Here is a 27,578-nt window from a genome sequence, read left to right on the forward strand (position 1 = left end):
AGCAATTGTTAGTTTGTTCAGTGTGGGTGTCAGTTGTCGGGTGCTAGCAGTAGCTGTTTGTTTACAGGGGCGCGTCCTCGCAAGACGCAAAGATGAATCATGAAATGCAACCTTACCTGAGCAAAAACAATGCATGATTTATGTGGGACAGTCTTGATACCAATTTCCTTGACCCAGCCACACACAAATAAGTTGTAGGCCTCCATTTTTAATTTTCCTAAGGGAACTCTCTTGAAGGAATCAATAAAGTACTATCTATCTATGCTTTTCCTAGTTTTTATGTGGTTTGTCATGTAAAATGGTGTGTGGAGCACAAGATAGTTATATTGTATGTCTCGGCACTCCATTGGGGGGACGGCGTGGCGCGGTTGGGAGGGTGGCCGTACCAGCAACCTGAGGATTCCTGGTTCAATCCCCACCTTCTACCAACCTCGTGACGTCTGTTGTGTCCTTGAGCAAGACACTTCACCCTTGCTCCTGATGGGTCGTGGTTAGGGCCTTGCATGGCAGCTCCCGCCATCAGTGTGTGAATGGGTGAATGTGGAAATAGTGTCAAAGCGCTTTGAGTACCTTGAAGGTAGAAAAGCGCTATACAAGTATAGTTCATTTACCATTGACACATTTTGTTTGATAAAGTATACGAAGCTAATCCATTGCATAGTTGGATTTTTTTGCTCGTGTCTGCTTTTTGCAGGAAGATCTAGTCCTCTTGTGTACTCAGAGTTTGCGCGTTGGTTACTGCACAACAGCAATCTGGGTTTGGTTGACCACCACTGTTTTTCCCTTCCGGGAAAAAGTCCCGTGATGCAATACAAGCAATAGATTGGCACTCTTAGAAAATAAACTGATAAGGACTACCACACAAGCCAACTAGGTAATATGAAAAGGAAGAGTGGCATAAAAAGACATCAGTGTTACAACAGGCTAAGAAAGGACACATTGGCCCAGGTTAACTGTGTATTTACAGTAATTGGTCCATCAATTAAAGAGTGACCAGAATAACTGAACACTACATATCAGTTCATTCAGCATTTTTGCAGCATATACATAGTGAAAGGTGCAATTTGATTGACCTTTGAGCATTCTTTGTAAAGTTTCTGTTGATAGTTGTTCCAAACATGTTCCTTCCATCCATCTCACATTCGTGCCAGTGCAAGCAGACTCATGAATATTCATCCATCCATCCATTTCCTACCGCTTGTCCCTTTCGGGGTCGCGGGGGGTGCTGGAGCCTATCTCAGCTGCACACGGGCAGAAGGCGGGGTACACCCTGGACAAGTCGCCACCTCATCGCAGGGCCAACACAGATAGACAGACAACATTCACACTAAAATTCACACACTAGGGCCAATTTAGTGTTGCCAATCAACCTATCCCCAGGTGCATGTCTTTGGAGGTGGGAGGAAGCCGGAGTACCCGGAGGGAACCCATGCAGTCACAGGGAGAACATACAAACTCCACACAGAAAGATCCCGAGCCCGGGATTGAACTCAGGACCTTCGTTTGTGAGGCACATGCACTAACCCCTGTTGCACCGTGCTGATGAACAGTTTTTCCTTAAATCCATGAGAATACTAAACACACTCCCTGCACTGCTCCTCATACTGCCCACAACACGTTGAAAAGCTTTTCCAATTGTATATATTTACGGCTCAATTATTCTTTCATCTGACATCATATGGACGAAGATAAGACCTTCTGGAGGAAGTTCTATGGTCAGATGAAACACAAATTGAGCTGTTAAGCCACAATACTCAGTGTTATTGTGCGCATGCAAAGATTACATAAAATTAATACTTTATTCTTCTTTTTTTGTGTAGCGCCTAATCTAATCCTAAAATGTCGCAAGACAAACAAAAAAGTATGTATTTTATAGACATCAGAGCAAGAGGGAGACAGCAGCCATTGCAGCCTGAAGCAGAGAGAGGAGCTCTGCAGGCTAAATACTAGAAACGCTCACATTTGGAGATCCATCCATCAGTGACGTCACTAATTTTTTCACTGTTAAAAAAAAAGACTGCAAAACCCCGCGACAGAGGCATCCAAAACTGTGTTTAAGCTCAAGCCAAAATACATGAACCTTATGATTTGATGCTTTGGCATTGTTTAACACAAGTATCCAACATTGTAACAACTAGGGTTGTACGTTATACCGGTATTAGTCTAGTACCGCGATAATAATGAACCACATTCGGTACGATACCGCCTCTGAAAAGTACCGGTCCCGCCAAATCCATTGACATCCACTGTAATGATACCAAATACAATAGCGTATCTAGTCGATACTACTATGATTACATCAATATTTTTTAGCATAACAAAATCTTCTTTCTTTTTAAATTTATATTATGTTTATAAACTCAGGAAATATGTCCCTGGACACATGAAGACTTAAATTATGACCAATGTATGACCTAGTTGGCATCGTATTGATACCCAAATTTGTGGTGTCACCCAAAACTAATGTAAAGTATCCAAACAACAGAAGAATAAGTGATTATTACATTTTAACAAAAGTGTAGATAGAACATGTTAAAAGAGAAAATAAGCAGATATTAAGAGTAAATGAACACAAGTAGATGAATAATTCATTTTGTACCACTTGTCCTTAATAATGTTGATAAAATAATAGAATGGTAAATGACACAATATGTTACTGCATATGTCAGCAGACTAATTAGGAGCCTTTGTTTATTTACTTACTAATAAAAGACAAGTTGTCTTGTTTTTATTTTATTTAGGGAAAAACTTGCAATAGGAAACATATGTTTAATGTACTGTAAGATTTTTTGTTAAAATAAAGCCAATAATGCAATTTTTTGTGGTGCCCTTTATTTAGCGAAAAGTTTCGAAATACATTTTGGTACCAGTACCAAAATATTGGTATCGGGACAACACTAGTAACAACATTTGTAAGTCAGAAAATACAAATTTCCCCATATATCCACTTTAAACAAAGAATTAAACTCAAATTAATTCCAGAAACTCTTACAAAAGCTAAGGCTTTTTTCCGCTCATTATATTGCAAGCTTGGTTGTATTTTAAGCGGGATTTCACTTTGATTATCTTCTAAGACATAATAACAGTAGTTGCCAATGTGAAAAGTGTACAATCTGTAAGACATGTTGCTGAAATACAAAGCAAAGAAAAAAGAACATACGCATTGTAAGAAAAGACGACGGCTCAGAGGGCGGATGTGCATGTACTGAATCTCTTGTTTACAGCATTTGCTTACACACTGTAATTCTCTGATTACGAAGTCAGCGCTGTCGTATGTGTGTGTGGAGATATGTGATGCATCTTAGATAAAGGATGTGACATGTCTAGTTCAGAGACGCGAAACACTGTGGGTTTGCGTGACTGTGTACCTTGCACACGGATACGTTGCCATTCATTTCACAGCAACTTCTGACAGCAACACAACAGAAACAAACAAGGCATTGTAATCATGCAGCTCATGTGCAAGGGAATGAATTAATTCAAAAGTACTTTTAAGCACTCCCACCTCGTCGTTAAGAGGACTCACAAAACAAAATTCACAACTGGTAATTTGAATCTGATTTTCATATACCACCAACTGTCACTATAGTTGTGGGCTTTGATAAGAGACACATGAAGGAAGTGTGCGTGCACTGTGCACCCTGTTTGTGATTGTTACCATATGTGCTCCTTCATGCATGTGTGCCTTTCGGTCTGTCCGTTTACGTGCGCACGTGTCTGTATCAATGCAAAATCCAATCTATTCACGACAATAGGAGTCGCAGAAGTGGTAAACTTCCCAGCTGTTTCTGCCTCGCCCGGAAGGCGTACGCGTATACAAGCTTGTTTATCTGAATGTAATTATATTATATATACATGCCACTTGAATGTGATTTGAATGTAATTATGTTACACAGTGGCATGTTTATTTAAAGGGAATTGCATTATTCATGGTGATGGATATTCAATGTAATATATGAGCGGCTCCCTGTACCAAACTCTGTATTTAAAAGGAGCAGTCAGATTGACCGATTTATTGCAGATTCCAACAAGGAAATTTTATTTTTCTTCAAATTAACAATTAGATCACACTATAAATAAAGTTCTATTTTTTAAGGGGTTTTTTGCAAGACAAGCTTTTTGGAGTGTTAAAAGTCTGGCTGCTTCCACAGTTCTAAATTAAAATATTCTCCTGAGAACCAGTGTCCTCTGCAGTGGACGTTTGTGTTTGCATAACAGGGTCATTTGCATTTCCAAATTTGTATCTCTGACAAAAGAAATAGACTGAAAACAAATGTCCACTTCAGAAGATTTTGGTTCTCAGGGAGATCGTGTGGATTGCAGTGAGGGGAATACTTAGTGTATATGACCTACACAGTATTTATATTCAAGGCACAGTATATGCAGTGGAATCTCGATTTACGAACCTATCATTGTACAAACTTTTCGATTTACAAAAAAAAAGCTGAATAAAAATATGCTTTGTTGTAAGAACCTTGTTCCAGTGTACCAACGTTTCATCCACTTATTTTGTGCCCGGCAGCACAGCCATTGTGGTCAGGCTGATTGCTCTCAGGTGCTCATTCAGTTTGCACAGCAGTATTGTCGTTAGCTACAGTGCTACTTTTTGTGAATTTTTTGGCGTTGTTAATTACAGCATTTTCTAGCTTTAATAACCTTAACATAACTCTACAGAAAGCAATCGACAAAAGATACATTCCGCGTTGTCGACAAAGCCCTGCCCCTCATCCTCCCTTCCGCTGCACACAAAGAAGATTCACTGATGAGGTAAAGTGGATTTTTTCTTTATTTCTAATCATTGTAGAGCCCTGGCTGTTAAATTTAGGGAGTTTTGTAGGCTGTACTAGTTTTTATTTTTTATTTTTTTATTTTTTTTTAATGCACTGTAGCACTTTGAGGTTGTTTGCTCAATGAAAGGTGCTTTTAAAATCTATTATTATTATTATTATTATTATTTCAAACTGTGAGGTCACCACAGGGCAGGTGACAGTGTGTGTGCGTGTCAGCAGAGCGGCTAAAAATGAGGACAGTTCAGCTAGTTGTTGCTATTTTGGCTTTCTTGTTAAATCACGAGTTGATTCATCACCCTCTTTTTACGTTTCTTTAACATAAAGTACTGTGTAGCCCAGGGGTCCCCAAACTACGGCCCACGGATAATCGTCAAAACTGTGTGTTCAGTGTTTAAACGTGTTTTGATTCCCTGAGTTTATTACCGCTACCGCTGATAAGAAAGCACCTGAGAGTGTCTTCGACTGTGTCTCTACTGCTGGGCATTTCAATATCACAACGTTCGGCTACAGCATGATTGCAAAAGCCACAATAAATACAAACGACACAATACAATGATAAAGCCACAACAAAACTTTAAACCATAAAAGACGCGTCCGACACAATGGAAGTGATAGCGGTGAATGTTACTGCGACGCACCGACTTCCAGGAACACAAGAAGTCAAGAGATGGATGAAGGAGGCTATGGATATTAGGAAGTGAGGGGTCAACGCCATCAACAGGGATGAGGGGGCAACCATGCTTCCACACACCTGGGACGCTGTCCGTAATCGGCGACGCGAGGGCGGAGAACAGACACTGTATGGACGGGTCAAGGAACTTTATTTGGCAGGTAAATCTACTCTTAAAATGTTGCTTACTGTATTTGAGAATTGCTTGAATGTTTAAAATGTGAGCAGAAAATCTTTCCTCCTGTGTTGCACTTAAGAGTGTTGGTTGCACTTTATTCAAATAAGATATGAATGCATTGGCCGTTAATTGTTGTTTACTTGCTTGTTTGTATACATAATTAATTTATACCTACTTCCCTTTCAAGAAATACCAATATTATAGAAAACTTAATCTGCAGTGTCCAGTGTCCAATATTTTTTTTATTACAGCTTAATAAAAGCTGTGGCCTAGTGGTTGGACTGTCCGCCCTGAGATCAGTAGGTTGTGAGTCATACCAAAGACTAAAAAAATGGGACCCATTACCTCCCTGCTTGGCACTCAGCATCAAGGGTTGGAATTGGGGGTTAAATCACCAAAAAGTATTACCGGGCGCGGCCACCGCTGCTGCCCACTGCTCCCCTCACCTCCCAGGGGGTGAACAAGGGGATGGGTCAAATGCAGAGGACAAATTTCACCACACCTAGTTTGTGTGTTTGACAATCATTCATACTTTAACTTTGTTTTGCTAAAAAGTTACTGAATCGATTTCAACTCACTGTATCTATTGTTTTGTATGTTCCAAAAAAAATATTGTCCCTGAAACATATTATATTATTATTATTATAGTCAATTATTTCAGACCCATGGGGATCCATATCACAAAAGAAAAATGTACTTCAACGATAAAAACAAATAAAAGAAATACAAGCAGAAAAATAGAAATAAAATAAATAAAACTTGTATTAAAAAAAAATACACTCCACAATATTCAAAGTCCAGCATACAGGCTTGCTCACCAATGGTTCCACAGACTGGATGAAAATCTGGCAGAACTGCGAGTCGGGTTCGTCAGACCATTATTTACATTGTTGTCTGACTCAGCTGCCTTACACATGAACCTGTACTGTATTAACATTTTTGACTCTCAGCACGTTCCGTAGTTTGGGAAAATGTGTAATGGCGTCCAGTTACTGTTGAGCCACAGGCTCAAAAATAGCTGTCAGAACTGCACAAAGAAAGGGGGACCTTATGGTAATCTCAAAGCCATGGCAAGTCGTTCTCCGGACAGGACAACACAATTTTACCTTCAATCGGCGTGAGACGACATCATTGGAGCGAATACTGAGCGCACATTGCTGCTTGGAGTGAGGAGTCGGTGTCTGGATTACAGTAAAGTGCATTTATAACATAAAATGTAGATTGTTACTCGACCTGCTTTGGTAGGATGGAATACAAGTTCAGCAGAAACGACGACGGTAGAGAGGAAATCTTAAGTCGCTTTTATCTGAGTCAAGTCTTTTCTCATACCAAACACACACGTCCGGTTGGCGGCCGACAATAGTGCTACGCTTCACATCCGGTCTAACCAACAAAACAACGAAAAATCTTCTTACAATACAATCATGCTATTCTGTTGTTATGTGATATTTCTGCCTAAATTAATGTTTTCTGGCAGATTGAAATTAAGTGGATTGTAATGGCAGCGGCGATATGAAGAAGGAAGAATTGTCTTTGTACAAATTCTTCGCTACCACTAAAACTAGGTTTCACACTGCAGGCATGCCTGCCCCTGCCCTCTGCAGCCCACATCGGGTAATTACAGTTGACTACACAATATTACCATTGCTATGGTATATTCTTTGTTAACCTGTTATGATTGTTAGTCCGCAATTGCAAAATGTTTAACAGGCTGAATATTACATTTTATTAATAAGTAGGTAGATAAGGTTAAACATTGTACTCATGTGACTATAAACAGTATGTGTATATTGTATGTATGTACTGCCTTATTGTGCCAAAGAAAAGTGGGTAAAACATTATTGATAATATATTGTATTAAGACCAGTAAATTTATCATTGCATATATTAAAAATAACCATAATAAGAAAGCTAATTATTTGATTTAGAAAATAAGGGATGGAGTAAATACATTTCACTTCTTCCCACTCCTTTTTGGATATGAAAACACCTAACCATGATGTATTGTTTTAATTGTTATGGGTTTTCATTGTAAAATATTTGTTTTGCTTAGTTTTTAACATGTCCAAAATAAACTACTACTACTAGTACAGAATATCAAAAACATTTATTCATGTAGAAAATATATCACCTAACATATTTGACAATCAAAGCATGATCGTAACAATCCACATTTTGTGTTAATAATGCGTGAAATTGATATCTAAACATGGAGGTGTAGCTCCTCCTCTAAATGTAAGTGCTCCTAAAGCAGGAATACAATTTGTATTCCTACAAAATAGCTCATCGAGAGAATGCCAAGAGTGTGACAAAAAGTAATCAGAGCAAAGGATGGCTATTTTGAAGAAACTAGAATATATAACATGTTTCAGTTATTTCACCTTTTTTTGTTAAGTATGTGGTCATTCATAGTTTGGATGCCTTCAGTGACAATCGTCAATGTAAATAGTCATGAAAATAAAGAAAACGCATTGAATGAGAAGCTGTGTCCAAACTTTTGGCCTGTACTCTTTCTATGAATAAAATTGTTGCTATAATTAGGAAAGGATGATCGGGTTAATGTTATTCTACTATGAATGTATGTTGCATGTGTGAATGTGCGCATGCATGACCAATCTAGCACGCACACGAGCCAAACATACCAGACTGACTAAGACCTCATGCCAGAACAAGTGGCCCAAGCACGGTTTCAGATGGGTTTGTGTGAGTGCATGCACAGTTTGAGGCTCTTTACATGTTTTTGAATTTATTCCTTCTTCTCATACATCCTGACACGTTTTCTGACAGGTTTATTGATTTACTAAACAGCAGGTGGGCCGGACTCAGCATGGAGGTAACCAGGTGACTGATGAGTTAAAGTGTGTGTGAATGTATGTGTGTGTGTGTTTCTATCTAAAAAAACCAAAAAAACAATTCCTTCAAAATAAAATAAAATACATTGACTGGTATTTCAATAGTCCAACAATTGGGCATGTAGTAAATAAAGAGAGAGTGCAACACAGAACTTACCCCAATGATGCTGAGCCCCTTTAGATAGTCCATTCGAGGTTGGGCCTGGGGAACACAACCAGCGACTACCACCTTTTTCTGTTGCTCTTGGGCTTTTCTACAAAAAAAAGAAGAGACAATATATGAAATAGCATTCTGCACAAGCCCGCTTGTCTTTTTGTAAATAAACATGGAGCAGATCATCCAACATTAGGTCCATGGCACATTTTTCAGATGCACTTTAAATAAATATATGTGCTCCGTTTACACCAGGGTTTGGCAACCTTCAGCATAAAAAGGAACCATTTGTGCCTGTTTCCACCAAATTAAAACACACAGTATTTGACCACTAAATGGAAGTTAACGCAACATATATATTTTCCTAAAATGTATTTTGTTTTGTATATGTAATCTATAGGGTGTTCAATTTATGAAACCAATAAACCACTAACCGAAGAATGACAGACTCTTGTTTCCATTTTTGGAAATGCAAAACAAAATTATTTTGTACTCTGAAGAAATACACTGGCAATAGTACATTTACTTTCAACTACAATATTTAATGCAGGCCTCAGAGTATTTCTCTTATTTGCTAGGAGATGTTTTCATCTGGGTCGGTCGGTCAGTCAGTGAGCTAGGTAGTTCGCAAGCAAGAAATCTAAAAAATATATGGGAAGATTTTGACTAAGCTTTCAGGAAATGGCAGTAGTGCTGCAGAATTGGGTAAACCACTCCAGCGGATCTTCAACCTCAGCCTGCAGCTGGGGAGAGTGCCCACCCTCTGGAAGACGTCGTGCATCGTTCCAGTTCCCAAAAAGAACTGCCCCAGTGAGCTGAACGACTACAGACCAGTGGCGCTCACCTCTCATATAATGAAGACAATGGAGCGGCTCTTTCTCAGCCTCCTCAGACCACAGGTGCAAAATGCCCAGGACAGCCTGCAGTTTGCGTACCAGGCAGGCGTTGGTGTGGAGGATGCTATCCTTTACCTGCTGCACCGAGCCCACTCACACCTGGATAAGGGAAATGGCGCTGTGAGGATCCTGTTCCTGGACTTCATGAGTGCCTTTAATACTATCCAGCCCCGCCTTCTCCAGGACAAGCTGGACAGAATGCGAGTGGACCCCTGCCTGGTTGCCTGGGTTTCAGACTACCTCACCGATAGGCCACAGTACGTCAGACTGAAGGACATCACATTTGACACTGTGATCAGCAGCACCGGAGCACCGCAGGGAACGGTGCTGGCCCCTCTTCTCTTCACCCTGTACACCGCTGACTTCTGCTACAACTCAGAGCTGTGTCACATCCAGAAGTACGCGGATGACACAGCCATCGCCGGGTGCATCAGGGACGGCAGAGAGGAGGAGTTTCGAAGGCTGGTGAGGGACTTCGTTGTCTGGTGCTACAGGAACTTCTTGCAGCTCAATCCGTCAAAGACCAAGGAGCTGGTCATTGACTTTGGGAGGTCGAGTCCAAGGTCACAACCTATTGTGATCGAGGGAGTCGAGGTACAGACCGTGGACTCATTCAAGTACCTCGGGGTGTGGGTGGACAATAAGCTGGACTGGACTGTTAACACGGACCACTTGTACAGGAAAGGACAGAGCAGGCAGTACTTCCTGAAGAGGCTGCACTCCTTAAAGTCTGTAAAAAACTCTTGTGGATGTACTACCAGTCTGTGGTTGCCAGTGTTCTGTACTACATCGTAGTGTGCTGGGGGGGCAGTACATCTAAGAAGGACAGCTCCAGACTGGAGAAACTGATCAGGCGGGCCGGTTCAACGATCGGAATAAAACTGGACTCACTGGTGACAGTGGCAGAGAAGAAGACTGTGGAAAAACTAGTGAGCATCCTGGATGATGGCAGTCACCCTCTACATACCGTTATCAGTAGCCAGAGGAGCCTGTTCAGTGCTAGACTGCTTCATCCCAAGTGCAGGACTAATAGACTAAAAAAATTCCTTTGTCCCACACGCCATCAGACTGTACAACTCCTCTCTGGGAGGGAGGGGGGGTACTAGGATGACAGGGGATGCAAAACAATAACAGTGCAATACTTTTTCATAACATGGTCACTACTGTCTAGTTTCTCTTGTTATATTCTTATTTTACTGTTATATTTGTATTCTCATTGTTGCTTTTTATTTTTATTCTATTGTAATATTTTTCTATTTTGTTTCCATTTATACCCCAATTATTTACTTTTTAAATTCGATCTCAATTCTGTACACTGCTGCTGGAATTTTAATTATCCTCAGGGAACTCTCCTGAAGGAATCAATAAAGTACTATCTATCTATCTATCTAATGGGATAAGTGTGTATGCTTGTGGTGTCGCCTCCTCCCACAGAGACAAAGAGTGGATATCTGACAAGAGGGTTCGCTCTGTTTATTTCATTGCGCTATAGAACATTTTCAGTTTTCATGAAATGTCAGAAATGGGATAAGGTACAAGTGATTCAATTTTGGGGGTGATCCAGATTATCATTTGGATTTTTCAACTATTGGCAGATAAGGCCTGATAAAGGTCAGCGCTCTCAGAGTTATTTTGTAGTTATTATTTAACCCTATCTGTGCTGGCCCTGTGATGTGGTGGTGTACACTGCCTTCCGCTCGTGTGCAGCTGGGATAAGCTCCAGCATGTAATAAAAAAGAATACGGAACTAATTTGAATATTGTGTTGATATTGTTGTCAATTACATTTATCATGAGAAAATTCAGAAATGTACAGTAGTTTTAAACTCTCAAAAAGTGTCATACAGGAACTTATCTATTGTGAGAATTTCAGAATAATAAAGTTGTGGTCCAAAACAACATAAGAAACAATTACATTCTTAGATATAGACATCTCAATGACAGCGCAAACTTGTGTTTAGTAACATGTCATCAAAGAATAAAAATGCATTTTTGTCAATATGCATCATAACAAAAACAAAATGTTTAAAAAAAATCGATAGCTGTTAATAGTCTAACTCATAATGACTGGAATACACAAGCTAGGGATACAATATCAGTAAAAAATAAACTGCATTTAGATTATATATTAATAGTCATGTCTTGAAATATGGGATCAGTATATGAAACGTTCTTCCTTGTGGGGAATTATGACTACAGTGTGATTGTCATGTTTATGACATGCAATTCAAGTGTAAACCACTGTGACTGTTATCGTTTTTCATTATTGGCTGTGACGGCAATGGAAATGATAAGTAATAATACTAATATTGTATTTAATTATGTTTGTTGTGTAATCTTTAATCACTATTACTGATTATTGACAATGGTGCCATTATTTTTTGGTTGTATTTTAAATTGTTATTTTATTTATTTTCTAGGACTGTATTTAATAGGTGTTATATTTGTATGTATATTTGTATTTTTTTATTACATTGATTAACCATTAATTGTGTAAATAAAATTAATTGGGGAAAAAAATGTACAGTAAATACATGTGATCAGTGTCAGCCGATCTCACTCATGGATGATCAGAATCGTAATCGGCAGCACAATACCGTGATCGGAACTTCCCTACTCACAAACATTTTAATGTAATGATGTAATTGTGTGAGTGCTCCAAAGCATTCACACATATGGTTTTCTAGACCCAAATTCATCTATTTATTATTATTCCTCTACTTCTTCTTCTCCAGATTTTGGCACGCTCCACCTTCCACATTTTTCATCTGACTCAAACCGTTCCAACTTCAAACTGTTCAGCCTATTCGGGAATTGCGGGCTTTCCCTTGACAAAATCCAAAAATTCCCAGATTTTCCCAAAATTCCCGGTTTTCCGGGACTTTTTTCCCCGTTTAAAATGAATTGGCCACTTTCAACACATTCCACCGACCTGGAAATTCAAACTGTCCTTTTTTGAAGTTCAAAAAAATTCCAGGATTTTCCAGAATTCCTGGTTTTCCAAAGCCCTATTTTCACCCTTTTTTCTGGCGACTACTCCTTCCACATTTTTATACCCACTTCAACCGTTTTACTGTCAAAACATTCCTCTTAATCAGGACAAAAATTCCCGGTTTTCCCGAAATTCCAGGAATTCCGTAATACCATTTCTCAATTCAATATATTACTACTTCAACATTTCTCGACCAATTTGAAAAAGTTTAACACCAACCATTTCAACTCATTCAGACTATTTACGTTTTTTAAAATTTAAAAAAAAATTCCGATTTACCCGAAATTCCCAATTTTGGGGGAAATTCCCATTAAAATCAATTGGACATTCTTCAAAGTTCCCCAATTCCTACATTTTATTCAAACCGTTCCAACTTCAAAATATTAAGCCTGTTCAGGAATTGTGTGCTCTACTTCAACAATTCTAAAGAAAATTCCAGGATTTCAGTTCAACTTCAGCATTGAAACATTCACACACAATTCCTTCAGGAATTGCCTCATCTAGTTCATAAAGATATTATTCAACAAACTAAAATATCCATACATTTAGTTTTTGTTACATGCAGCAAAGAAGCCTAACGCCAATCAATTCAATAACCCATGTGAAAAACTATTAAAAAAATAAGAATTATTCATCATGAAAAACAGAACGTTTGATCCTCTCAATGTAGACTGATTTGTCAAAATCCAAAACTAATTCAAGCCAAATATTTTATGCCAAAAAAACTAACCCATATCCACAGTCAATGCTCAAATATTTAAAATATTATTCAGGTCAGCCATATTGTAAAAACAGAAATCTTGCATAAGATCCATTTTTTAATAATAAAATAGAGTAAAGCATGTGCATACATGTGTGAAGGGGGTGTTTATTTGAGTCTCTCTTCATGTCACCTCCATTTAGTGGCAGGGAGATTTGAGACACTCGGTCTGTCTGACAAAAGCTTTTGTAGGCGCTGCCCAGACTCCACCATGAATCTTTAATAATGAAGCCTCCTGACAGCTGGAAGCAGAAAGGGAGGGATGAAGAGAGGAATTGAGGGGAAGGGGGGCATGGATGTGCGGGAAGAATTAGCAGAAGAGGAGGAGGAGGAGGAGCAATGAAACTGGATGCAAACTGTCAGTTGTGTTTTGATTCAGAGTGTGTTTGTATTCTTCAGCAAAACAAAGACTGAGGTGGAAGAGGTGTGTGTGTGTGTGTGTGTGTGTGTGTGTGTTCTTGTTTTTCTACCCTTCTTGAGACACCAACAAGGAAAAGTACCTTTCATATGAGGACCGGTGAACAAGCTAGGACCGAAATCATGGTCCCAATACGGAAAACCATTGCATCTAATGGAGAATGTCTCATTAGCACCCCTGCTGGTGAAATCTATCAAAATTAGGGCGGTCCCAAAAAGGAGGGATTTTTCAAATTGATCACTAAATTGGCCTTAGTGTGTGAATGTAAGTGTGAATGTTGTCTGTCTATCTCTGTTGGCCCTGTGATGAGGTGGCGACTTGTCCAGGGTGTACCCCGCCTTCTGCCCGAATGCAGCTGAGATAAGCTCCAGCACCCCCCGCGACCCCAAAAAGGACAAGCGGTAGAAAATAGATGGATGGATGGACTGTGTGTCGGTTTTAAAAGTGCTACCCCTCTGGTCAACATATGAAATAATAAGTGTGTGTAAAAGTTGAAATGCTCCCCCTTCGAACCAAAATTAATAATAATTTAAAAAAAAACGTTTATAGAGACACTGTAATAACTAGAAGTAAATAATGAAGATTAAAAAACAATTACAAATTATTATTATTTTTTTAATTAACTAAAAGCAGTCTTTTTCTCACAATGTTTCGACTTCTTTTTCATAAAATGGGGAACAATTTCCCAAATGTTTTCTGTTTCTGTAATATTGTAATATATTCTCGTAAAATTATTACTTCATTATGTAAAATTTTTACTTTTTAATGCAAAATGGTGACATTTGTCATACAAAATTCTGACTTACACATACAGGCAATTACAATTACAATTACAATTACAATTACAATTACTTACACATACAGGCAATTTTTTTTTGTTTTTTTTTGTTTTTGAGTAAAATTATGACTTTTGTCTTAATTTTGCCAAGTAAAATTCTGATTATTATTATATTGCTAAATGAGGCATCTCCTCCTAACTATACGAATGCGAATATTGCCCGTCCCCTTAAAAGGGGTGGGGGGGTCGCACTAATATACAATGAAAACTTTAACCATACCCCTAACCTAAATAATAAATACAAATCGTTTGAGGTGCTTACTATGAGGTCTGTCGCACCACTGCCTCTCGATATGGCTGTTATCTACCGCCCCCCAGGGCCCTACTCGGACTTTATTAATGAATTCTCAGAGTTCGTTGCTGATCTAGTGACGCACGCAGACAATATAATCATAATGGGGGACTTTAATATCCATATGAATACCCCATCGGACCCTCAGTGCGTGGCGCTCCAGACTATAATTGATAGCTGTGGTCTTACACAAATAATAAATGAACCTACGCATCGCAACGGCAATACGATAGATCTACTGCTGGTCAGGGGTGTCACCACCTCCAAAGTTATGGTACTCCCGTATACTAAAGTAATGTCCGATCATTACCTTATAAAATTCGAAGTTCTGACTCATTGTCAACAAGCTAATAATAATAATAACTGCTATAGCAGCCGCAACATTAATGCCGCCACAACGATGACTCTTGCTGACCTACTGCCTTCGGTAATGGCACCATTCCCAAATTATGTCGGCTCTATTGATAACCTCACTAACAACTTTGACAATGCCCTGCGCAAAACCATTGATAGTATAGCACCGCTAAAACAAAAAAGGGCCCCTAAAAGGCGCACCCCATGGTTTACAGAGGAAACCAGAGCTCATAAATTATCATGTAGAAAGTTGGAACGCAAATGGCGCGCGACCAAGCTTGAGGTTTTCCATCAAGCATGGAGTGATAGTTTAATATCGTATAAACGCATGCTTACCTTAGCTAAAGCTAAATATTACTCAAATCTCATCCGCCTCAACAAAAACGACCCTAAATTTTTGTTTAGTACAGTAGCATCGCTAACCCAACAAGGGACTCCTCCCAATAGCTCCACCCACTCGGCAGATGACTTTATGAATTTCTTTAATAAGAAAATTGAACTCATTAGAAAGGAGATTAAAGACAACGCATCCCAGCTACAACTGGGTTCTATGAACACAGATACAACTGTATCTACGACGGATACTGCAATACAAAATAGTCTCTCTCTTTTTGATGAAATAACATTAGAGGAACTATTACAGCGTGTAAGTGGGATAAAACAAACAACATGTTTACTTGACCCACTTCCTGGGAAACTTATCAAGGAGCTTTTTGTATTATTAGGTCCATCAGTGCTAAATATTATAAACTTATCACTTTCCTCTGGCACTGTTCCCCTAGCATTCAAGAAAGCGGTTATTCATCCTCTGCTCAAAAGACCTAACCTTGATCCTGACCTCATGGTAAACTACCGACCGGTGTCCCACCTTCCCTTTATTTCGAAAATCCTCGAAAAAATTGTCGCACAGCAGCTAAATGAACACGTAGTGTCTAACAATCTCTGTGAACCTTTTCAATCCGGTTTCAGGGCAAATCACTCTACGGAGACAGCCCTCGCAAAAATGACTAATGATCTACTGCTAACGATGGATTCTGATGCGTCATCTATGTTGCTGCTTCTTGATCTTAGCGCTGCTTTCGATACCGTCGATCATAATATTTTATTAGAGCGTATCAAAACACGTATTGGTATGTCAGACTTAGCTTTGTCATGGTTTAACTCTTATCTTACTGACAGGATGCAATGCATCTCCCATAATAATGTGACCTCGGACTATGTTAAGGTAACGTGCGGAGTTCCTCAGGGTTCGGTTCTTGGCCCTGCACTCTGTAGTATTTACATGCTGCCGCTAGGCGACATCATACGCAAATACGGTGTTAGCTTTCATTGCTATGCTGATGACACCCAACTCTACATGCCCCTAAAGCTGACCAACACGCCGGATTGTAGTCAGCTGGAGGCGTGTCTTAATGAAATTAAACAATGGATGTCCGCTAACTTCTTGCAACTCAACGCCAAGAAAACGGAAATGCTGATTATCGGTCCTGCTAAACACCGACATTTATTTAATAATACCACCTTAACATTTGACAACCAAACAATTACACAAGGCGAATCAGTAAAGAATCTGGGTATTATCTTCAACCCAACTCTCTCGTTTGAATCACACATTAAGAGTGTTACTAAAACGGCCTTCTTTCATCTCCGTAATATCGCTAAAATTCGTTCTATTTTATCCACTAGCGACGCTGAGATCATTATTCATGCGTTCGTTACGTCTCGTCTCGACTACTGTAACGTATTATTTTCGGGTCTCCCTATGTCTAGCATTAAAAAATTACAGTTGGTACAAAATGCGGCTGCTAGACTTTTGACAAGAACAAGAAAGTTTGATCATATTACGCCTATACTGGCTCACCTGCACTGGCTTCCTGTGCACTTAAGAAGTGACTTTAAGGTTTTACTACTTACGTATAAAATACTACACGGTCTAGCTCCGTCCTATCTTGTCGATTGCATTGTACCATATGTCCCGGCAAGAAATCTGCGTTCAAAGAACTCCGGCTTATTAGTGATTCCCAGAGCCCAAAAAAAGTCTGCGGGCTATAGAGCGTTTTCTATTCGGGCTCCAGTACTATGGAATGCCCTCCCGGTAACAATTAGAGATGCTACCTCAGTAGAAGCATTTAAGTCCCATCTTAAAACTCATTTGTATACTCTAGCCTTTAAATAGCCCCCCTGTTAGACCAGTTGATCTGCCGTTTCTTTTCTTTTCTCCTCTGCTCCCCTTTTCCTTGAGGGGGGGGGGCACAGGTCCGGTGGCCATGGATGAAGTGCTGGCTGTCCAGAGTCGGGACCCGGGGTGGACCGCTCGCCTGTGCATCGGCTGGGAACATCTCTACGCTGCTGACCCGTCTCCGCTCGGGATGGTGTCCTGCTGGCCCCACTATGGACTGGACTCTTACTATTATGTTGGATCCACTATGGACTGGACTCTCACAATATTATGTCAGACCCACTCGACATCCATTGCTTTCGGTCTCCCCTAGAGGGGGGGGGGGTTACCCACATATGCGGTCCTCTCCAAGGTTTCTCATAGTCATTCACATCGACGTCCCACTGGGGTGAGTTTTTCCTTGCCCGTATGTGGGCTTTGTACCGAGGATGTCGTTGTGGCTTGTGCAGCCCTTTGAGACACTTGTGATTTAGGGCTATATAAATAAAGATTGATTGATTGATTGATATTGTCAAAATTTCAGTTTTCTTATAAAATTGTGACTTTTGTCGAGTAAAATTACGACTCTTTTCCTAAAATTGTCAAAATTTTAAGCTTTTTTGTAAAATTGTGACTGTTACTGAGTAAAATTCCAAATTGTATCATAATATTGCACAAATGTTCAGTTTTTCTTGTAAAATCTTGACTTGTGTTGAGTAAAATTACAACTTTTATTATAACACTGCCAAAATTGTAAGTTTTTCATGTGAAATTGGTACCTTTTTCTTGTGAAATTCCAACAATTTTCTTCACAACAAGCTTTGCATAGTATGTATATATTATTAATGTTGTAAATACAAATCTTTATATATCTAGAAAGGGTTGTCCTAAAGAGGTAGGCATTTTTCAGAGGTCTCAAGAAGGTGACAAATACAAGAATGCATGTGTGTGTGTGTGTGTGTGTGTGTGTGTGTGTGTGTGTGTGTGTGTGTGTGTGTGTGTGTGTGTGTGTGTGTTACTGTGTAAGCATAGACGGGGAAAAAAAAGGGACAGGACACATTGAAGGAAGACAAACAACCCAATTCATCGCAGAAACAAGTGACAGGGGTGGATGAAAGCAAGCGTTATTGAGAGATGACTGGCGTGTGGAGGTTTAGGTCATTTTAGCAGCACAACATATCTGATATACAGGTACTTGTGTACATTATGAAACAATTACATTAACGCATAAAAAAACGGAGACACTTATCCAAATCTGGTGTCTATTGATCATGTAAAAATCACATTGTTTAGACCTTTCTTTTATTTTTCTGCCTCATTGAGGCAGGTTTAATAAGCATGGCACTGAATTTGTGTGAGTCCTTCTTGTTATACATAAATATTAGCAGACATGGAGTTAAGTTTATCATGAAGCTACAAAAAATACAAGAAAACATAAAAATTCCACCAAATGTCTTATTTGTTCTTGACTTCAAAACATATATTCTATAACGCACTATTGTAAACCTGTATTATATACATGTACCTTACATAACAAACACAGGGCTTTTAAATGTTTTACCTGTAAAAATAACAACTGTTAGCACTCCGCAAAATGGGAAAAACAAAAATCACGATGAACTTATTGATATCATCCAATCTAAATGTATTTTTATTTTTAAATTGTTCTTATCCTGCCAGTTTTAAAGCATCTGTACTAAAAACTAAAAGCAACTAGAGATTCATTTAAAATTGTATTACCATACCAAGTAAATAAGAAAGCAGATTAAATACGATGAACATAGAAAAATAATAACCGTTTTTAATAAACAGTAAAATAAATGTAAAAAAAATAAGTAAAATAACAAATAACTAAAGCTGCCACGATTTCACGGTTAAATCTATTAATTTGGTTAGAAAAAAGCTTTGATTTGTAATTGTTTCTCTTGATGATTCATTTCATGAGTTTAAAAAAATAAAATAAATTCAGACTGCATGAAACTTAAACTACACGGACAGCCAGTACGTCTCCATGCACTAAATTAGTCCGATTTCTCAAATAGTTCCAGTCTAAATAAGCATCCTACATCCCATGGAAACGCCTAAATCCAATTCTGTTTGGTTTTTGAAAAGTCGGACTAACACACCTGGATTATGCGATTGAAAACTACATCTATCGACCACCAGAGGGGACACTTTGTAAGGCGCATGCTCCAGTCTCAGCACGCAGGATACAACCCAGAAGCAGATATCATTCAATATAAACACAAGTTTTTATTAACTTTTTATTTTCTTCACAATTAACATAACATTTTGATGTACATCGATTTGAGAAAAAAGGAAAGAAAATGTAGAATGAAGGATTCATTCAGACTCCCAAATGGAATACGAATGAGATAAAAGAGAAAGAATCAGGTACATTAAAAGCAACTAATAAAGCATACACAAACCTCTTCACGCTGCATTTGTGCACTCCAAACTGATTAGCAATAACTGTGTCCTGCACAAATGGCAAGATAGTCCAGAACAATAGCAACCCTAATCAGTATTGGCCGTGGCACGTATGGTCTCCTTCCATCAATCCACAGATCCTTTTGAATGAACTCGGAGACATTAGAAAGTTTTGTTACCATGATTCCCTGTCCGAAATTCCTTTGAAAAAACTCTCTGCCGCCGGTTTTTCATTGCTTTGACCTGCATCCGCTCCGATAGATACAGTCTTAGTAGTAGTGTCATGTTCGTAGCGCAATCTCAGATCATTGCTTGATGCTGTCTGCTATTTAACATCATCATATCCATTGGAGACGTAGTATTTGTAATATGTGCCAATATTACAGTGGACATTAGGTACTACAGAGCTTGGCCGTTTACTTGTATGGAGCCGCAGATGCCTAGTGTGACATCATAGATCAACCGGAAAACCAAAACATTTATTCACGCGAGAGGAAATAAGCGCCCCCGGGCGTACGGGAGGCACATTGCGTATGACCAATAGTCGCATTAGAGAGAGTGCATGAACACTTGGACTTCACATATAGGTGTGAAAATGCAAAAAACAAATTATTTGAGAAATCAGACTAATTTAGTGCATGGAAACGTAGTGAATGTTTCCACAAGAGTGCTCCAATGGAGCGCACATGACAGCGGTGCACCTATTGGTGATACAGGTCACGCTTAGAGTGACGTACGTAGCCTGTGCGTGGCGGAGTGCAGAGAGATGGCTCAAAAACAAAGGGGAAAGAGAGCAAAGGGACCAAAGAAAACACAAGAAGCTGTCAAAGGGTTTGTTATCATTCAATAGCAACCGTAAGTGGACATTTCCGCATTGTTTGATCAAGTTACCGTATTTTTCGGAGTATAAGTCGCACCGGAATATAAGTCGCACCTGCCGAAAATGCATAATTATGAAGGAAAAAACATAAGTCGCACTATGAAAACTATGAAAAAAACTGCGACTTATAGTCCGAAAAATACGGTAATATGATGACAGCTGATTACCGTAATCGACCTGAAATTTATCACGATCATATAATCCCCCAGCCCTCACAACTGTCCTATTAAAACATTAAAATCAGAAAAGACTCTTAAATGCTCATCACTTTAATAAATAAAAAAACATGAGGGAGAAATGTTTCTTTTTTTTAATGTTTATCACCAAAAATAGCGTAAAAAGAAGTTAAGCACTAACGCATTGTCAAACAAACAATGAAACCCCCATTGAGAAGTGACAACACATACAGCAGCTAGCCAACAGCTAAATATACTGTTTGTGCTAATGTTTCTTCATTTAAGTGACTACTTACATACATACTGGCAGCCATACAGACTGTTTGTGTTACAGATTGCGCACAAGAAGTGAACAAATAAATGTGTTAGCAATTGTAGCAAAAGTAGGATTAAAAGTAGGATTATATAAATTCTGCCTCTTCCGACTCCTTTTCAGACATGTTGTGATGAGAAACGGTAAATATGTGATGTATCATATTAGAGCTGCACAATTATGGCCAAAAAATAATCACAATTATTTTTATCGATATTGAAATCACGATTATTTACTGTTAATTAAAACATTTGAATGCACTTTCAAATGGAATGTGAACTTGGCTTTCATTTCTAAATGAAACTATAAAAACAATTTAATAATAATACAAAACAAAAGGTACAAAAGACAAAGGCTAACTAAAATAAATATGCCATTGTAGAGTGCGATCAAACAGCCCAAGCAAGTAAAAAAACAAGATAATGTACGAAAGTCACGTACAAAGGAAGACATTCATTGTACAGCTCACAGTTTACTGTGAATAGGACATGTCTTTCACAAAATAAAACCGTATTACATCCGTCATTTTGGCGAGTATTTAAGAGATGTATGGATACGGGGTCCCTCTGTGCACGGTTGATAATACGGTTGTCTGTATTTTGTAGCTGTTCGTAGGGGCTTTGCGCCGGAGGTGGGTTGAGAAAAGAAGAGATGTTGGTGTTGGTGTTAATGCTTAACGTGTTTTCGCAACTTGATAATTAGTTTGGATGTGCACACTAATGCAACTTTGCGGTGCAACTTGTTGTGGTGTTTGTCATTGCTTCATTTGCGCGAGAGCATTTCCGGGTTTTGTGAAACGAGTGGTAGTGCCTACAGAACAGCAAGGAGTGCGGTCGTGTTCCTGGGTTAAAATGCGTGCCTATTGGTACCCTGTGGGTAACCCTGCAGGTGGGGAGGGCACCTATGTAATAATGCATTTATTTGTTCTAATATTTTCGAAAAGGACAAGCGGTAGAAAATGGATGGATGAATGGATTTTCGGGAGCTACTGGCTGATCTACATTCAACATCTGTTGTCACTCAATCGCTCTCACAAGTCCACTATCTATCAGTGGCCCCCTGGTGGTTGGCTAACTGTTGGTTGTGAACATGAAATGCCATCCATCCATCCATTTTCTACCTCTTGTCCCTTTCGTGGTCGCGGGGGGTGCTGGAGCCTATCTCAGCTGCATTCGGGCGGAAGGCGGGGTACACCCTGGACAAGTCTTTACCTCATCGCAGGGCCAACACAGATAGACAAACAACATTTCTTAGTGTGTGGTTTGAAATGCAAAGGAGACAATTTTTTTAAATTTTTTATAATCGCCGATGATCACCCTCATTTAACCGTAGCAGCCAAAATCGTGATTACGATTAAAATTGAATGTAACTGTATGCATGTTTAAAATAAATTAATACCACATCTAGGGCTGCAACAACTAATCGATTAAATCGATTATAAAAAATAGTTGCCGATTAATTTAGTCATCGATTCGTTGGATCTATGCTATGCGCATGCGCAGAGGCTACTTTTTTTATTTATTTATTTTATAAACCTTTATTTATAAACTGCAACATTTACAAACAGCTGAGAAAAAATTAATCAAAATAAGTATGGTGCCAGTATGCTGGTATTTTTTTCAATAAAATACTGGAAAGGATAGAAATTTAGTTTGTCTCTTTTATCCCATTATTAATCGATTAATTGAAGTAATAATCGACAGATTAATCGATTATCAAATTAGTTGTTAGTTGCAGCCCTAACCACAACCATAAACACTATCAACTGTCAGCTTCTAGCTCGATTTTTCAAATAATTTCTGGCTAGCATGGCATTGTAACCATGGAGTATGCAACTATTGTAAACAACAAAAAAGTAAAGAAAAAACAACACACCAGCAAAGTTATGGTTTGATACCGGCTGAACTAAGTGCTGGGGAAGTCTCCTGAGATTTACCAACATCCAACTTTAGTCAAGCATGGCGGGGACTTTAAAAGACATATTTGTTCCGAAATATTAGAAGTCTTAGAATTTCAAGGTTCTACTATGAGAAAATGGCGACAGAAAACATTGTAGCTTGTTCTCCTTATAAAATATTTATAACACACTGGCATCACACACACACACACACACGCACGCACGCACAAACAGTAGGGCTACGCCTGCATAATTCACACAATTTCCTGCCAAAACGTGCCAAACATTTCTATAATACGCTACTCGCCCCCTACCCATAGACATCGCTGACACAGCGAGTACGCAGGCAGCGTCCGAGTCGCAGTCTCATCCCTTCGGGGGTAGGGGGATTCGGGACAGTCTGCACACTGTTCCTGGGTGAGATGACATGGAATAGGATTTTGCGGTGCAGTTGCCGTAGTGATATTTTTGAGCCCAACTGAGCACACGCTGCCAGTGACCCGGATCAGAGCAGCTGTCCCCCAAGATCAGAGAACAAGGAGTTTGTGTGAGTTGGTGTGCATGTGTGTGTTTACAGGCACATTTCTTTGGCATTGTGCCTTACCATACCTCGTCAACTTTTGTATCGCTGATCTCCATTGCCTGAAGACCACACGCATGCATGCACACAGGGTATTAACAAACCACATGCCTTCAACATACTGTACAAACGCATGCCAATAGTCACGAATGGCGATGTAAAAGGCTATGCATACATGTATGACCTCTGTGGTATATATATACTGTATATATATATACATATGGTAAGGAGGATGCACTGTCCATACAAGTTTTTAACAGCTGAGTGGACACAGTAAATCAGTCAAATTAGACCAGACAAAAACGTCTGACCGAATTGATCAGGTTGACTTGGATAAGCCCTTTACTGTAAATACATCCTTAAATGACTCAAGGCGAAAGCACAGTGCATGACCTATATCCATAGTGGCATCTTTACCTTTATAAGAAGCTCCCATGTGAAAGAAAGCCAAACATTACAAGGACTCTAAAAGTCTGTGGTACACCTGAAACTTAAAATAGAACAAAACAAATTGTGGGATTGCTGGTTGCAGAAAAACTTAAGAGTATATCGCCAAGAAATATTTTATTTTGAAAAGCCAATCCACAACACCAACTGATATGCTGTGTTTACCATTTGTTAGCTTTTAAACTTTAAAAACCAGCCCACTCCAGAGTAGCATGTGCATGCGTGTGTTTCTGTCCTCTCAATGACTCGTCCTGCTGTGTGATACCCACGGCCATATAGCAATAGATACATAGTAGGGAACCAGATGAGTTCATTACACACACAGGCAACCATATGCTCCTTAATAGACTACAAACCCCGTTCCCATATGAGTTGGGAAATTGTGTTAGATGTAAATATAAACGGAATACAATGATTTGCAAATCCTTTTCAACCCATATTCAACTGAATGCACCACAAAGACAAGCTATTTGATGTTCAAACTCATAAACTTTCTTTTTTTTTTGCAAATAATAAATAACTTAGAATTTCATGGCTGCAACACGTGCCAAAGTAGTTGGGAAAGGGCATGTTCACCACTGTGTTACATGGCCTTTCCTTTTAACAACACTCAGTAAATGTTTGGGAACTGAGGAGACACATTTTTTAAGCTTCTCAGGTGGATTTCTTTCCCATTCTTGCTTGATAAGCTTAAGTTGTTCAACAGTCCGGGGGTCTCTGTTGTGGTATTTTAGGCCTCATAATGCGCCACACATTTTCAATGGGAGACAGGTCTGGAATACAGGCAGGCCAGTTTAGTACCCGCACTCTTTTACTATGAAGCCACGTTGATGTAACACGTGGCTTGGCATTGTCTTGCTGAAATAAGCAGGGGCGTCCATGGTAACGTTGCTTGGATGGCAACATATGTTGTTCCAAAACCTGTATGTAACTTTCAGCATTAATGGCGCCTTCACAGATGTGTAAGTTACCCATGTCTCGGGCACTAATACACCCCCATACCATCACAGATGCTGGCTTTTCAACTTTGCGCCTATAACAATCCGGATGGTTATTTTCCTCTTTGGTCCGGAGGACACGACGTCCACAGTTTCCAAAAACAATTTGAAATGTGGACTCGTCAGACCACAGAACACTTTTTCACTTTGTATCAGTCCATCTTAGATGAGCTCAGGCCCAGCGAAGCCGACGGCGTTTCTGGGTGTTGTTGATAAACGGTTTTCGCCTTGCATAGGAGATTTTTAACTTGCACTTACAGATGTAGCGACCAATTGTAGTTACTGACAGTGGGTTTTTGAAGTGTTCCTGAGCCCATGTGGTGATATCCTTTACACACTGATGTCGCTTGTTGATGCAGTACAGCCTGAGGGATCGAAGGTCACGGGTTTAGCTGCTTACGTGCAGTGATTTCTCCAGATTCTCTGAACCCTTTGATGATATTACGCACCGTAGATGGTGAAATCCCTAAATTCCTTGCAATAGCTGGTTGAGAAAGGTTTTTCTTAAACTGTTCAACAATTTGCTCACGCATTTGTTGACAAAGTGGTGACCCTCACCCCATCCTTGTTTGTGAATGACTGAGCATTTCATGGAATCTACTTTTATACCCAATCATGGCACCCACCTGTTCCCAATTTGCCTGTTCACCTGTGGGATGTTCCAAATAAGTGTTTGATGAGCATTCCTCAACTTTATCAGTATTTATTGCCACCTTTCCCAACTTCTTTGTCACGTGTTGCTGGCATCAAATTCTAAAGTTAATGATTACTTGCAAAAAAAAAAAAAATGTTTATCAGTTTGAACATCAAATATGTTGTCTTTGTAGCATATTCAACTGAATATGGGTTGAAAATTATTTGCAAATCATTGTATTCCGTTTATATTTACATCTAACACAATTTCCCAACTCATATGGAAATGGGGTTTGTATGTGTGAACTTATTAACACATTACCGTAAAATATCAAATAATATTATTTAGCTCATTCACGTAAGAGACTACACGTATAAGATTTCATGGGATTTAGCGATTAGGAGTGACAGATTGTTTGGTAAACGTATAGCATGTTCTATATGTTATAGTTATTTGAATGACTCTTACCATAATATGTTACGTTAACATACCAAGCACGTTCTCAGTTGGTTATTTATGCGTCATATAACGTACACTTATTCAGCCTGTTGTTCACTATTCTTTATTTATTTTAAATTGCCTTTCAAATGTCTATTCTTGGTGTTGGGTTTTATCAAATAAATTTCCCCCAAAAATGCGACTTATACTCCAGTGCGACTTATATGTTTTTTTCCTTCTTTATTATGCATTTTCGGCCGGTGCGACTTATACTCTGGGGCGACTTATAGTCCGAAAAATACGGTATATATTTTGCGTTTAAGTGACTTCATGATCTTAATTTTAACGAGTGTCTCTCCTTCTCATTTATATTTCCCTTGTCCTTGCTCCAGTGTGTCATTCCCTTGCTCATCCGCTCATCTGCACCACGACAGTCATTTCTGGCTGAGTTGACGGCAAGCCAGCCAATCAGCACACTCCTGACCTCTCTGCATTAGCGTAAGCAGCGAGAGGCAAGGTTAAGTACCCATCATTCCTCAGTAATTAAGATATGAGCTAGTTGGTGGTGCGAGTGTGCAGGAGAAGTAAAAAGGGAGAAGGGGGAACGAAGAGATAAACTGCATTTGTCTTTGACTTCTTATAATGTATTTTACTCACTGCAAGAAACTTTTTTGGCTTATGCAAGAGTTGTTTTGTTGCTCTTGGTTTGATTTGCCCCACTTTCAATTCCATAATGGATACTTTCGTAATTCACTCAAATACATCAACTTACTTGTGCTTTACTGGGAGCTATATGCCTATTTGTGTAATGTTTTATTCACGTTTCCTTCTTTGTTTTTGTTTTCTAGCAGTAACAGACGATTCCCCATCTGTGTTTGACAGCATAGACAACATATATGTATATAAAACACACTCTTATTCAGATGAATATTACAGCTTCTCCGGTGGGAATATAGTACTAAGGTCTGCCAAGTTTACTTGAAAAGAAAAGAATGATGAAAAAAACAGCAAACTTTTAAGCCTGTGGGATCGAACGGCATCTTAAATGAAATGAAAGCTGTTTATGCATTACATCATTGGCAAAGTTTATAACTGTGGTAAAGAACAAGAGAAACTCTTTAAAGAATAAAAGGTGAAGATAAGTGGAGAAGACAAAATCTGGGACAGCAACACTGGTGAAATAAAATGAGTATTATTATAAATGAAGTATGTTTCGAAAACAGTCATAAAGCCCACATCTTAAAATGAAATGTCTGAATAAGAACGATGGGACATTTTTGGTTAAAGTATATTCAACCCCAAGCATGGAAAAGAAGGGCGAAAAATTCATGAAGAGAAACGACGAGAGTGTAGAGGTTGTGAAAGATTCTAATTCAAGGATGAGATGGGTTTAATACTTTAATACCTACAGGGATATCTCTCTCTCTTTCTCTC

General features: G+C 39.1%; 1 protein-coding gene across 1 annotated transcript in view; it reads right to left on the reverse strand.

Moving 5' to 3' along the window:
- Window positions 1–27,578, reverse strand: part of cdkal1 (CDK5 regulatory subunit associated protein 1-like 1) — a 532,667-nt gene that overhangs the window by 373,465 nt on the left and 131,624 nt on the right. Inside the window, exon 5 of the mRNA XM_061951156.1 lies at window positions 8,648–8,744. Coding sequence (XP_061807140.1) covers window positions 8,648–8,744 — 97 coding nt within the window. The remainder of the gene's footprint in view (window positions 1–8,647; window positions 8,745–27,578) is intronic.

The sequence above is a fragment of the Nerophis lumbriciformis genome, linkage group LG04 (genome assembly GCF_033978685.3).
Source record: "Nerophis lumbriciformis linkage group LG04, RoL_Nlum_v2.1, whole genome shotgun sequence".
NCBI lineage: Eukaryota > Metazoa > Chordata > Actinopteri > Syngnathiformes > Syngnathidae > Nerophis > Nerophis lumbriciformis.